The following is a 13,938-nucleotide window of genomic DNA, read 5'->3' on the forward strand; positions in this document are numbered from 1 at the left end:
TGATTTTAAAACATATCTTCAAAATATTTTTGTTTCAGAAACATGAACAAAAATGTTGTCAATCCCATATTGCAAAAATTATTGCCTCCATAAATATATCAATGAGAGGACATCATATTCCAATATGATAATAAAATGAGAACTAATTTAAAAAATGAGAAACTACTTTCATTGTGGACTCTTACAAAGTGAAAACAAATGTGATTTTTTTTTAAAGTCCAGAAGACAAGCCATTATTATCTGGCTTTTTCCCCAGCAAAATCAGCAAAACTAGTTGAAGCATTGATAGCTTGTCACTTTCAATAGACAGAGGACTTTGTATGATTGAAAGAATTAACAAAGGCCGAAACCATTTTTTCCCCAAAGCTTGATTTGGTGTCTTTATTTAAAGAGTAGAATTAGCCTATTATGTTGTTAGTTTCCTAAAATAAATGCTTAGATATGTTCTCACAAAAAAAGTGTGTTTATATGTACTTTGTGTGTGTATTTTTTATCTCTGAGGATCTCTAGTTTCCCTGGGTATGTATCTCTTATTCTATAAGTTATTACCATGAAAAACCTTTCTTTGTCTGCAGACTGCAGGATTTTTATTTGAGACTCATGTGTCCAGTTAACAAATCATTAGCATTTATTGAACATTTGGTATGTGTGGAGCTCTGTATTAATTAAATCCTATAGCAAAATACAAAAAGGGTTCATTTTTTTCTTGAATAATCTACATTTTGGTGGCAAAGGAGATGGTTCATGGAACATATATGAAAAATCCATACAGGCACAGAACAATAGCATTTTAACAAAAATATAATTAGTGATAGATGGGCCAAATTGTGCGTGTATGTGTGTGTGTGCTTCCATGTGAACAAATATGTTATATAGGTAAAGAGAGAGGATTGTTGTCATATATTTATCCTGGCAAGGTTTTTATATGAGGTGAGTTACCCTCCCTGTACCAATAGAGGGTGTCTATGCCAGTGAGCCCAGTACTGTGTATAATGAATGTGAATGCAGCTGATGGGTGTGCAATAAATTTTCTGTAATGGATTCTATTGTCTCCTAAGTGCCCTGAATGGATGATTACAGCCAGGCAATGGGGTTTCATTCTGTTTAGCAAAGGGAGGCTCTACTAGCATTTATATTCAAAGTGTAATTAGGTAGTCTTAGCTGGGATATTTGACATTCACATGCATACATACACATATGTAAATGTGCATATGTAAAGATGCATTTTATATATATATATATATATATATGTGTATGTATGTACATATACACAAAGATGCATATATTGTACACATATATATATATAATGCTTTGAACTGTGTCTGGCATAATCACCAATTTAATCACTTAAAAAACCAGGATGTTTTTAACTTCCCATATTATTAAAGGATTAAAAAAAAAAAAAGTCTTTAAGTGATAGAATTTAAAGCACATACCCAGAAGGAAACTGCATATGTGTGGGAAGAGGTTGAATAGATTTTTACCCCAAAATCTAAAGTGTTATTTAAAACTGAGTTGCCAAGAGACAGGGTAACTTTGATCTAGCAGACAAGTTCTTTTGCAGAGCAAAAAATACTCTAATTTTAAAGGTCTTAACATCACCACACACACACACACACACACACACACACACACACATTCTCCTACTAAACAATAAATTATGCCCCAAATGTTTTTATTTTTAAAAATTCTAATTTTGGATACTTTATTTTCACAGTCTAATCTCCCTGATGACATCTTTGAAAATGGAATGGCAGTTGAAGAAAAAAGGCCATTGTCACTGAGTTTTTGTAACTTGCCCAATGGGGACTGTGCCTCATCTTCCAAATCAAGTGGCTCCTCTATTAACATTGGTCAGTCTAATCCAGAAATTACTGTTACCCCAGCAGAGCATAACCTCAGTAGCGTGGCTTCCCAGACTTCCCCTAGGGATGATACCGGTCCAGGCTCTTCCAGAAATTCTACTGTGGAAGATCCAAAGCCATCGGAGCACACAGAAGTCCCCTCGACTGCTTCTGAAGTGTGCCAACAAACACCGGGCATAGGTGATGACAGCCTGTTCCTGGAGAATCATATGGCTGTGTCACTTCTGCAAGATTCAGATGAGGTATCTGAGCTGAAGCCTGTAGAACTGGACACCTTTGAAGGAAACATCACCAAACAGCTTGTCAAGAGGCTCACCTCGACAGAGTTGCCAGTGATTCCTGAGAGACTCCAATTTGAGGGCTCAGTCAGTGGAGAATCAGAAGGCTGTAGGTCCTTCTTAGATGGGAGCTTAGAGGAAGCATTTCAGGGGCTTTACTTAGCACTAGAACCCCATAAAGAGCAATATAAAGAGTTCCAAGATTTGAATCAAGAGGTGATGCACCTGGATGATGTTCTCAAAGTAAGTACATTTTCAGAAAAGTTTGAATGAGTTGGGATGGGTGGAGTAGGGAGAAAGTCAAGAGGTTTCATTTGTTTTTCAGACTCTAGGGCTCTGGATGCCTAACAGTCTGTTTAAAATTTCTTCAAGACATATTTTCAAGGCATCTTTTTTTTTTTTTTTTCTGGTGTCCTGATCAGTGTTTAAATCTTACATCATCTGTATTTCATTGATGGAGTGCCAAAATCATTTTTTTTTTTAACCAAAGCCAATACAGTATTTTTTAAGAAAAAAAAAAAAAAGAGACTTAAAACCCAACACACAACTCCAGTTCTGCAGGTTCCTAATTATTAGCATCTCTTCAAGTATGAAGTTATAGCACCTTGATGGTCACAGTGACAGGAATTCATCTCTGGAATATATTAAGGAAACTGGGATTTCATGGCCCCATTGAGCCTACCCTTATTCTGTGAGCAATGGGATTCTCCATCTTGTGGAAACATTTCTTAAGTCATTATCCTGCTATTCAGAGATTAGTGCAATATTCATTTAACCAGCATACATTTATTCATTAAGAAATTAAAAACCCCAGAATGGCACTCCCCAGACCTGCATGAAGCTGGAAGTTGGGTCTCTAAGATCAGGGAGTCACAACTGGTGACCATGTAGCAGTAGGGAAGTCCCAAGGGTGAAGCCTAATAGAAGGAATTATCATTGCCATTCCCATAGCTGGTGCTATGGTGTCCACAGTGGGACAGTGGAGCCACTTGTAAAATGTCTGCTACCTTCCCAATACATGGATTAAGTGACAGACTTTATATGGAAGGTAGCAAGCCAGTGTTTGTCCATGTCTAATGCATTTTTGCATTCTTTTGCATCTCTCTTCACATCTTAGCTTTACTGTCCAGGTTTATTTTACTCAGTGAAATAGATCTTATGATCTTTTTGTTAGGGAAAGAGTAATTCTTGGGAAAAACTCATTTCATAGGCTTCATAATTCTACACACAGATAATTAGGAGAATAATAACAACATGAAGATAAAGGCATAGGGCAGGAAGGGCAACATCTCCCTGTGCATCACCATTTCAATGTTTATGTATCCCAATGGCTTTCTTCAGCTGTGTAATGTATTATTACTTGTTTAGGAATGTTTCCGACAAGCTTGACTATCTCTCTTTTCAATCTCATTGACCTGGTTTAAAAGTGAACTTACACCCAAGATAGCTGGCCATATCATTCGTCTTTGAGCCTTCAATTGCTCTGTTCCTCATAACAGATGAAATCAACTGTCTAGGGTAACAGCAGAAAAAAAAAAGGGAAAGGCAGTCTTTCTCTTGTGGTTAGCTTCCTGGGAAGTATAAATCAAAGAATTATCTGGGGACATGCATGCAAAGGTTACTTTGACTGGAGATCTGACATAACTGGACACTGGAATGAAAACCATCATTCAGTACTTAAATTATACCTTGATTATATCTTACAATGGTATTTGTTGAATTGGGGAATTAGTCTGATTCTCCAAGAAGTAAGATATAAGTAGGGGAGAAAAGGAAATTTCACTTGAAAAAGCAATCAGGAATGAGCTAATTACTACCATTTTCATTTGGATTGATGAAAAACAACCTAATCCCTTCAGAAACCCCAAATAGATAGCTTCATAGTCTTTTAAAGTGATTGGTGTTATTGGACAAATGAAGAGCCAACCAATGAGTTACACAGTGGATAAAGAGCCAACCTTGAAGCCTTCAACATTTAGCTTCAAATCTTACTTTTGATACACACTTGCCATGTGACCCTCAGCAAATCATTTAACCTTTAAGTTGCAGAGAGGATGCCAACCTGCTTTGATAAACATTTTGTCACCTGAGCATTTCAGGAATTATTATTAACTCACAATATAGAATTTTAGGTTTAGCACTGAAAGAGACTTGAAGTCATTTAGTCCAATCTCACTCCCCTTGAAAATGAAAAAATTGAAGGCATTAGAAATTAAGTGTCATGCTCACAATCACAAATATTTTAGAGCCCAGGATAGGCAGATCTTCTAAGTCCTGTGTTGCTAGTAGAAATGTTACTTGTTTTTTAAAATGATGAACTGAGTTCCAGAATGAAGAAAATTAAGTTTATTAGTAATTCTCTCATAAGCCAGAGCATACCCAATCCTCATCTGTAGCTATTGTTTAGAATCTAAGAACACCAAATATATTTCTTGACGAATTTCTTTGTTGAGTTGGGAGCTTTGTTTTTGTCTAAGTATTGCCACAAAGTAAAACTGCTGTTTTATTTTTTTTAAATCTGCCAGAACTCTTTGATATATTGTAGTACCTGGATTTTTTAGGCTAACAGCTGGTTCTATAAAAGCAAGCCCAGAATTGTACCATTTTGGGTCTGTACAGTATTTTCTCCTCTCCTGAGATTTAATAGTGTAGGTATGGGGCAAATGGCTTCGAATCCAGCTTGAGTAAAACCAGATTAAGCTGGAAAAGCTTTCTCTTCCCCCCCCCCCCCACATCCTAGTTTGCTAAACAATTTGTGAATAAGAAAATAAATGATGCTTCCTCTTGGATCTTGGAGATCATTGAGGGTGAATGAGAACAGTTCTATCTAAGAGACTGAAAGATATTTCCCCATGTGCTTTGTACCACTTCGGGGATTAGAGACAGATCTCAGCAAAGACTTTACCACCTAGTATTGAGATATCCACAAACATTTCTACCTAACTGGACCGAGAACTTTTAGGAAATCAAAGGAAATGCTCACCACCACCACCCCACCACCCAATTCACTCCTCACTTCAATCCTCTTCAGTATTTGGAAGTTTTTGTCATTATTGTTATTTTATTTAAAAATTTTTAATCTTCCTTCCTTTAATTCCTATTTAGAGAAGGTACTCTTCAGTTCCTTCACAAAGATGGTAATACAGAAATTCAATTGTCATTCATTTCAGATGAAATTCAGAGTTAAGAAATGCAGAAAATAGCTAATAAAGAGCATAATTTAAAGGGAGACAAGAAAATGTTACTCATGCCTCCAGTGTCCAGGTTCTGTCTTTGGCCAGTTATATCCTGTTTACCAGAGATTAGGTTATTGGTTTGTATTTTTCACTCACAGTCTATAATTACCTCCTTAGTTCATCAGTTGCCTATTAAACCATATTTCTCAGTTGTATTTTAAAAAGGGGAGGAAGAGTGAAGGAAGCAGCTTTGTTTCCCAGCATCCTGATTGTATTTCTTGGTTCGTGGGAAGGCTTAAAATGCAAATAAAATGCCAACAAAAATAAAAGCTTGGGGGGAGGGAGAAGAAGAACCAAAACTGTTTTATCTTGAATCAGATAATATGAAGGTTTTTCTAAAGCATATAAAATGCCAACCAAAATAAAAGTTTGGAATTGAAAATGTCATATCTTGAATTGGGTGCAGTGTGTTTGTTTTCCTCTTCAGAATATATATATATATATATATATATATATATATATATTTTATATTTTCATTGGTGCCTTCTGCCTTTTCAGTGCAAGCCAGCAGGAAGCCACAGCCGGTCTTCTAGTTTAAGTCTTACAGTTGAGAGTGCTTTAGAAAGCTTTGATTTCCTGAACACCTCTGACTTTGATGAGGAGGAGGATGGTGAGGAGGTTTGTAATGTTGGAGGAGGTGCTGACTCAGTGTTTTCAGACACTGAGATTGAGAAAAATAGGTAAGTCAGAAGCTAGTCCCAGTTCATCTTTCTCTCTTTATAGAATCTACATTCAGTAATTCTTTTTCACTAATTGTGGATCCTGGTGCACACATTACTCAAGGAAGATGATATTTACCATACAAATGGCTTAGTTAAAGCTGTGAATAAATTTCCAGTATGGCTAACCCCCTCTAGGTGATAAACGTCTGAGATTGGTCCTGGAGGCCATTATAAATTTCTTCTCCAGGACCAGGGGAAACAAGATTAGAGGGATTTCCTTTTGTTTGGATGTCAATGTCTACAAATTGTCTTCAAAGTAAATAATTGGCAGTTAGCTAATGAGACTTAACTATTATAATATTATATTAGGAGAACTCTTCCTTGACATAGGTTTGGACCTGGTTCTCCTTAACATGGATCTGATTACTAATTCCTTCTTTTGTTTTCTTCTGTCCCATTTAAACCTTTGCATGGATTATGTTTGTCACTCATAGTAACATGGGGCCAGATTTATGCACTATTATAGAAGTTTCTTTTAGAATGTCTGCTAACCCCACTCTTCCTCCACATTCCCCACTCAGTGTTATATAACCTGTCTTTTTGTGGTGAAATGGAAAAGATTCTGATGTCCTAAGATGATTTTCATTGTTTTTCTTGATACATCTAGAACTACATTTTCACATTAGAGTATAGCAGATATTTAGTATCTTCAGGTGGGACAAAACAAGCAAATTGGAACATGCCCAGTTCCATCAATTACAGTCAAGAGATCCTCAGACACTTTCCTGAAGGAAAAGATATATTTCTTAGCTACTATCTATATTGGATACATTTTAATTTAAACAGGTTTTCAAGTTACAACAAAGTAGAGCTATTCTGTCTTCAAGAAATCCAAATTGAAGAAAGGTTTTTGAAAATTCTTTTCTTCCCCTTGGAATTTTTTTCCTTTTGTCTGAAATAGAACCTGAGAAGAAAAATGCTATATAAGTTTATTATTGGACCAACCTCAGGGTAATTCAAATTCATCCTAAAAAATTAATGAAGTGTTTTAATTATAATGATGCATAGTTCTTCCCTGCAAATTATCCTAGTTAACCTAATTGGATTTGATCTTATTCTAAATTCTGGTGTTTTTTAATTTAGAGAAGCCTTAATACATTTCAACAAGGAGTATTAATGGGAAAGAGAAGGATTTGACATGGTTTACAAAAAGACTTAATGGATCAAACTTATGATTTCATTCATCTAAAGAATACCCATGGAAAAGCTCCCTCTGCCATTGAGGATCATCATTATCATTATAATATTTATAGAGCATTTTTAAGTTTGCAAAGCATTTTTCATGTGTTACTTCACTTGATCCTTGTAATAGTTCTAAGAAATAGATGTCATTATGATCCCCATTTTACAGCTGAGAAAACCAAGACTGAGGAGATAAATGATTTATTGTTCAGACTCTCATAAAAGAAGAATTTGAATTCAGACTTTCTGACTCCAGTTCCAGCACTCTATCCACTAAGTCACTCACTGTTTAAGAATGTACTATTTCTTTGTACCTTCAAGTCTTAGAGAATTAGTTACCTGAGAATTAAGTGATTCAACCACTATTTTTCAGAGAATGGGCAAGAACCCAAATTTTTCTATTTTGTAGCATGTTCAATCCCAACAATGCCTCTCTTTTTAAATCACATATTTTGAAAAGAAATTTAATGGCCCCAATTTTTTTGTTATACTCAAATACAAACTAGAAAATATAGTAGCAAGAAACATCCAAAATATGTTTCTAAAATAAAAATGGTAAAGAAATTAAGACCATGCAGAGAGATGAATGAATTCTAGAAGAAGACTAGCAAAAAGAAACACCAAATTTTGAGATGTGCCATTGCACTATATCTTGTGGGAGCACTTGATAAACCCCAAAGTGACATAAAAAAGTTATTTTTACAGATATTGACATAATGCCCTACTTAACATGCAAATGTTTGAGATTTAGTTTTAATTTTTAGATTTTAATGCAAGGCTATTATTGAGTGGTAATAGAAAAATAGTGCTGGATTGGGAATGGTCAGTTGAGTTCTAGTCTGAACTCTGTAATTTTTGGTGTGACCTAGGAAAAGTTCTTGATTTCTCTACTTCCATTTCTCCATCTGTAAAATGGGCATAGTATTACCTTTTTCATAGATTTTTAGGAACATTTAGGAACAGATATCCTTAATCTTTTTTTGGATCATGGTCTCTTTTGGCTGTCTAGTGAAGCCTATGGTCTTCTCAAAAGGTTTTTAATACATAAAATAATACATATAGGATTACAGAGAAACCAATTATATTGAAATATAATGATCAGAATATTGTTCAAAATAAAATTCATGGAACCTAGGTTAGCAAATTCTTTACTAGATATAAAAGTGGTTTTTTTTCTAAAAACAAAAATACTTTAAATGCTCCATAAATTCAAGATATCATATGATTTTTAAAACAAGCTTTAAGTAAGGATTTAACAATAAAAAGGGCACTGGGAAAAGAAACAAGGGGCGGTAGTGTGAGAACTGTGTGTATGTGGCAAGGGAAAAGGTGAAATTTAGGATGCCACTAGACATTTAAACATTACTTTCATTTTAGTCCAGAGAAGAGAACATTCATGTCTCTCATTTCAGTAGCTTTTCCTCTTTTCATTCTTCAAGTAGCCATTGATCTGTGGCCAGAAAAACAAAAACAAAAACAAGCCTTGACAGATTATTTCTTAATAGCATTGCTCTTGGGAAACCACAAGTCTAGAGGCCAGTTTAATCCCAGAAAATTTGGCAAATCACCCTGTCAACAGACCAGAAAAAACACAAGTGCAAAATGAGAGCCTGTTTCAAAGGCTTCTTAGTGAAAATCCTTTACAAAAGGCTTATTGTTCTTGAGGAACAAATGTGGGGTTCTGCTCAGTCATTTGACTTCAGAATACTTGCCTTCCGGGCTGAGATATGGGGTATTTGTTAAATGGTTTCTCCATTCTTCATGGCTGTCAACTGACAGGTAACTATTTCTAGAGGGACCCAATCATAGCCTTGTGAAGTTGATCTGCTGCTTGCCTTTCAAAACAAGTTATGAATGTTTCACCCACGCTCCTGCCTCAACAGTTACAGATCAATACACCCCGAGGCCAGGGGGCATCCTAGTGAAGCGCTGACAGAAGACACGGGAGTCGGTACCAGTGTAGCGGGAAGCCCTCTTCCCCTGACCACAGGAAATGAAAGCCTTGATATCACCATAGTTAGGCACTTGCAGTACTGCACCCAGCTTATACAGGTAGGATTGGTGTATGCTATTCCCTCTTTATTCATACCACATATCGCTGATATATAATCAGATTAATTCAGTTGAATATAACCTCCGTGAAGGAAGGGATTTTCCATTTTTCTGTTTCCTGGGCACCTGGTACTTGTAGGCAGTTAATGACTGTTAAATCAAGACATCACTCCCCCCCTCTTTTTTTTTTTTTTTTTAATTTAGCTGGTGTAATGAATACTTATGAAAAAGAAAGGAGACTTGTATGAGCCAAATTATCCACTTTTCTAGCAAGCATGAGTAAGACCCCATATCTTCATGGGGCTGCTAGGTAGTGTAGTGGATAGAGCCCCTGGCTCTGAAATCAAGAGTACCCGAGTTCAAATCCAGCCTCAGACATTTAATATTTCCTAACAGTGTGACCCTGGATAAGCCACTTAATCCCAATTGCCTCAAAAAAAAAAAATCCCATATCCTCCTGGTTTGCTTTTTGGGGGGACATTGCTCATGGTACAGACCCAGACAAAGAAAGAGCATCTACCCAAAATATTGAAGATCATCAGATCCAGTCTCACACAGTCACACACCAGTCTTAGAAGCTAGAGGTCTCTTAAAGGTAATGGGGTGGTATTATTCACATCAGTAGTTGGCAAACCATGGCAATGCAATGATGAATTTTTTTAAAAAATCACATTTTGAGAAATAGCATCTACAAAGAAACTGAGACTGAAATTCAAGAGTCTTCTCTTAAAATAATATATTTGCAGCAAAAAGATCTTATAATATAGATTTCCCCAATTCCTACACACTCTCTCACACACACACACTCTCTCTCTCTCTCTCTCTCTCTCTCTCTCTCTCTCTCTCTCTTTCTCTCTGCATCTGCTTCCTGCTTAAAGCATTTTTTTTCTATTTGGAGATTCAGGACTATGCCAAACAGATCTTTGTATTTGCCAGGAGTTCTCTGTCTCAGTCCTCAAAATGCCCTATAGATATTGAACTTAGGACCCAGGACTCTATCACTTATGCTATCTTAGAAAGAACAAAGGAGTGCTTACCTTCATGTAATGTCTTCCCCTTATTTTTTTCTCTCTTTTTATAAATGCATTTTATGAAAACATTGCTTTGCTTCTCAGTTGCCTTCACTTCCTAAATGCAGATTGTTTCCAGGAACCAATATAAACCCTCTGAGGATGTGCACCCAAACAACCTCCTACTGACCCATGCACTGACTAACCACCCCAGTAACACATTCACCAATTCTGACTCCCACTGTTTTCATAGTTCCTTATTCCAAACACTAGTTCTCTATCTTTCAGACAATCTTACTAAGTTCACTCTGTCACAAATATCCAGGAACTGGCTTATCATCACACCTATTCCACCAGTTATCAGGAACAGGAAAATATCTAGACATTCTTACAAGACGGGGCATAATCAATCACTGATTAGATCCCTTTCTTTGGGGTACAATTACCAGCCTTTCAAGTTCAGCAGATGCAGAGTCAAACATCCTGAAAGAATGAACCCAACACTGAAACAGAACTTAATAAAAGTACATCAAAATGAATCAACTATCAATAGAGGCACAAACAAAGAACTTTAGTTCCTGGATCAGAGGTGAGCCAGAGAATTGATCCATCATTTCCCCCATAATCAGTGTCATTTTTTTTTGCAAACTATACTATCACTTCCAGCTGCCACTTTATACATATATATATATATATATATATATATATATATATATATATATGTTTCTAGTAATAAATAAATGAGTAAAATAAAAAGGATCAAAGAACCTCTTATGTGTCACTGAGATAGAAATAGGAAAAGTTGGCAGGTGTGTCTCTCAAGGACATGCCAGTAAATGTCCCTATTTCTAGCTGTATTTCTAAAACATTTTTTGACTGTGAATGAATAATTCAGAATTGCAGTAGTAACTGGAAGGTTGAACTGCTTTGGGAAAATAGAAATTATTTTTAGAATGGAATGGAAAAGGATTTGTTATGTATTTATTATGTACCGAGCACTTTAGAACTTAAGACAGCACAGTCCTTAAGTGTTTTTACCTGTTTAGTATACTTTTCCTTCCCCCTTACAGTTGTCCAGGGTGCAGGATTATAAGAAGTGATCTGGAGGCAAATAGAGTTAGGCTCCAGAGGGGTAGGGAAGAAGTGGCCACCCAGACCTGGAAATGGGCTCCAGTTGGCTATCTCACTCATAACCCTCGTTAGAATAAGAGCCTCCTTGAAGTCTCATAGTAAAAGAGGAGTCTGTGTAGAACCAAAGGCAAATTTTGCCTAAAGATTTCTGAAGGGTAGGTGTGGACCTGGAATAACCATTTTCTTTCATTCCCCTCTCCCACAAATGATATTATTTAAAATGGTCTCAGATACTTTTAAGAACTATGATAATTTGAAGGGCAATTAGTTGGTGTAGTGGATAGAACACCATCCCTGAAGTCAGGAGGACCTGAGTTCAAATCTGGCCTCAGACACTTAACACTTCCTAGCTGGGTGACCCTGGACAAATCACTTAACCCCAATTGCCTCAGCAAGAAAATAAATAAATAAATAAAACTATGATAATTTGATTGCCAATTCAGTTCACTAGATATGGATCCTAATTTGTGCCATTTGAATAAATTACTCTAATAAATCTGCTGTCTTGTAGTAAAGAATTATTTTTTTCTGGAGACTAGGCTATTTCTTTCTGTCCAAAAGAGGACAGTTTCCTTTTAGAGACTCATTGGCTCACTGCATTGTCAGGTGGTTGAATGACTATCAATACTTATGATGAAATCTTAATTATAGCATTTACAGAGTGAGAATTTGAGATTGGGGAATCAGAGAAGGACATTGGGAAATCAGGTAAATGATTAAGGATTAGAAATTTATTTCAAAGTCATGAACTACTAAGTCCCTTTGTTTTCTGCTAGTCTTTAAATCCAGACAGGCTACAATCACCCAGAGATGAAAACACAGAGAGATCAAACCATTAACATCTTAGTCTGGAGTAGTTAAGACAGTTTATTGCTATTACTTTTTTTGCATAACAAATGCGACCATGTATTCTTGGTATCTTTTTCTTTTCATCATAAAGTTTAATTTTTCTTATCCCAGTCATAGTATTTTTGACATGTTCTTCTTGTGAATTAGACCAAAAATTTTTTTTACATATTTTCATAAATAATTGCATCATTTTTATAATGTCCTGATTATTACTTCTATTCAAAGAAATCCAGGCCTAACTACCCTTATCAATTTAACTTTTTCTGCCATCACATCCACATCTATGCACAGCTGATTGCCTTGCAAATGGTAAAGAACAAGTTAAAATTTACATTAAGAAAGAAATGAATGAAAGTCTCACCAATTTTTCATTAAAGAAAAAAAGCACAATTTTTATTTATTTATTTCATTTATTTTTTTAAAAAGCACAATCTTAAATAAGGTCAGGAGGGAAAAGTTAAAATAATACCTACACATCTACTTACAAAAGTCTATGTATGACTGCTATAAGGATAAAGAACCTTGCCCAAATTGAACAGGAATAATTGGGCAAAGTGATTAACCTTTATACTATATGACAAAGGAATGAGATTGGAGGTAAATGGTTTAAAATTGATAGCGTGCACAAGAGGCTGGATGTGTCTTTATGGCCCCCCAGGGTTTAGTATAATACCAGGAGCATAGTTGGCATTTTAATAAATGCTTGCTGAATTGGATTGATGAAAACTATTGAAACAGTGATTTTGTTTATTTTATTAGCAAATTGTGTCCTCGAGCAAAACTCCATTTATAGCAAGAAATCTCTTAGAGAAGCTCTCTGGACAGGTTCAAGTGATGGAGAAACTTGCAGCTATCAGTGATGAAAATATGGGAAACATCAGCTCTGTCATAGAGGGTGAGTATCTGTGACATAGGCTCTAAATCCCAGGTTAGAATGATGCTTCTTGTCCAGATTTCTCAAAAGGAAAGAGAAAGGAATGGTAAAGTAGAAAGAACACTGACTAGACCCAGAGGACTTAGGTTGAAATCCTATCTGTGATGTCTATTACCTCTGTGATCATGAAAAAGTCCCTTACTACCTTCACCTCAGTTTCCTCATATGTAAAAGGCGAGCATTCTATCATATGGTCTCTGAGGTTTTTTCCAGCTCTAGAACAGTAATCTTGTGATTTTTTTTTTTTTTTTTTTTGATCAATGGCAAGCTGGTAGCAGTATAAGGGGCAATCTCTGGCCACACAATAAAAATAAACAAGGTTTCTATTTTTAGAAAGTCAGAATTGTTCATATTTCCCTAAATATTCTATTCTCCTTCACCTCCTCATCCCACCCCTCACCCCAAAAATACAGCCTATGTGTATTTCCAGGATGTCAAACTACTAGGCCTACTACCAACTCTTATTGGAAAAGTACAAGACTAACAAGTTCATTTACAAGCCATAGGCAAATAGTTCTTCAAAATGGTCCATAAACTTGAGAAGGGGGTGGTAAGGGTCAGATGGAGAATATTGTCTTGCCAAAGATATTCTGGCTTTGTGAAGTTTGAAAATTGGACACACTTGCAAAGTCATGGATTTCACTTTCCCAAGAATCACAATCATCTGTGAAGAGTTTCA

The 13,938-nt window shown here is 35.9% G+C and overlaps 1 protein-coding gene across 5 annotated transcripts in view; it reads left to right on the forward strand.

Annotated features, from left to right (window-relative positions):
* Positions 1–13,938, forward strand: part of RIPOR2 (RHO family interacting cell polarization regulator 2) — a 124,637-nt gene that overhangs the window by 90,117 nt on the left and 20,582 nt on the right. For all 5 annotated transcript variants that reach the window (XM_031946775.1, XM_012541599.3, XM_012541600.3 and 2 more), the window contains 4 exons: positions 1,718–2,386; positions 5,878–6,059; positions 9,167–9,335; positions 13,085–13,220. In XM_031946775.1, the coding sequence (XP_031802635.1) occupies positions 1,718–2,386; positions 5,878–6,059; positions 9,167–9,335; positions 13,085–13,220 (1,156 nt within the window). The remainder of the gene's footprint in view (positions 1–1,717; positions 2,387–5,877; positions 6,060–9,166; positions 9,336–13,084; positions 13,221–13,938) is intronic.

This window comes from Sarcophilus harrisii, chromosome 1 (genome assembly GCF_902635505.1).
Source record: "Sarcophilus harrisii chromosome 1, mSarHar1.11, whole genome shotgun sequence".
NCBI classification, from domain to species: domain Eukaryota; kingdom Metazoa; phylum Chordata; class Mammalia; order Dasyuromorphia; family Dasyuridae; genus Sarcophilus; species Sarcophilus harrisii.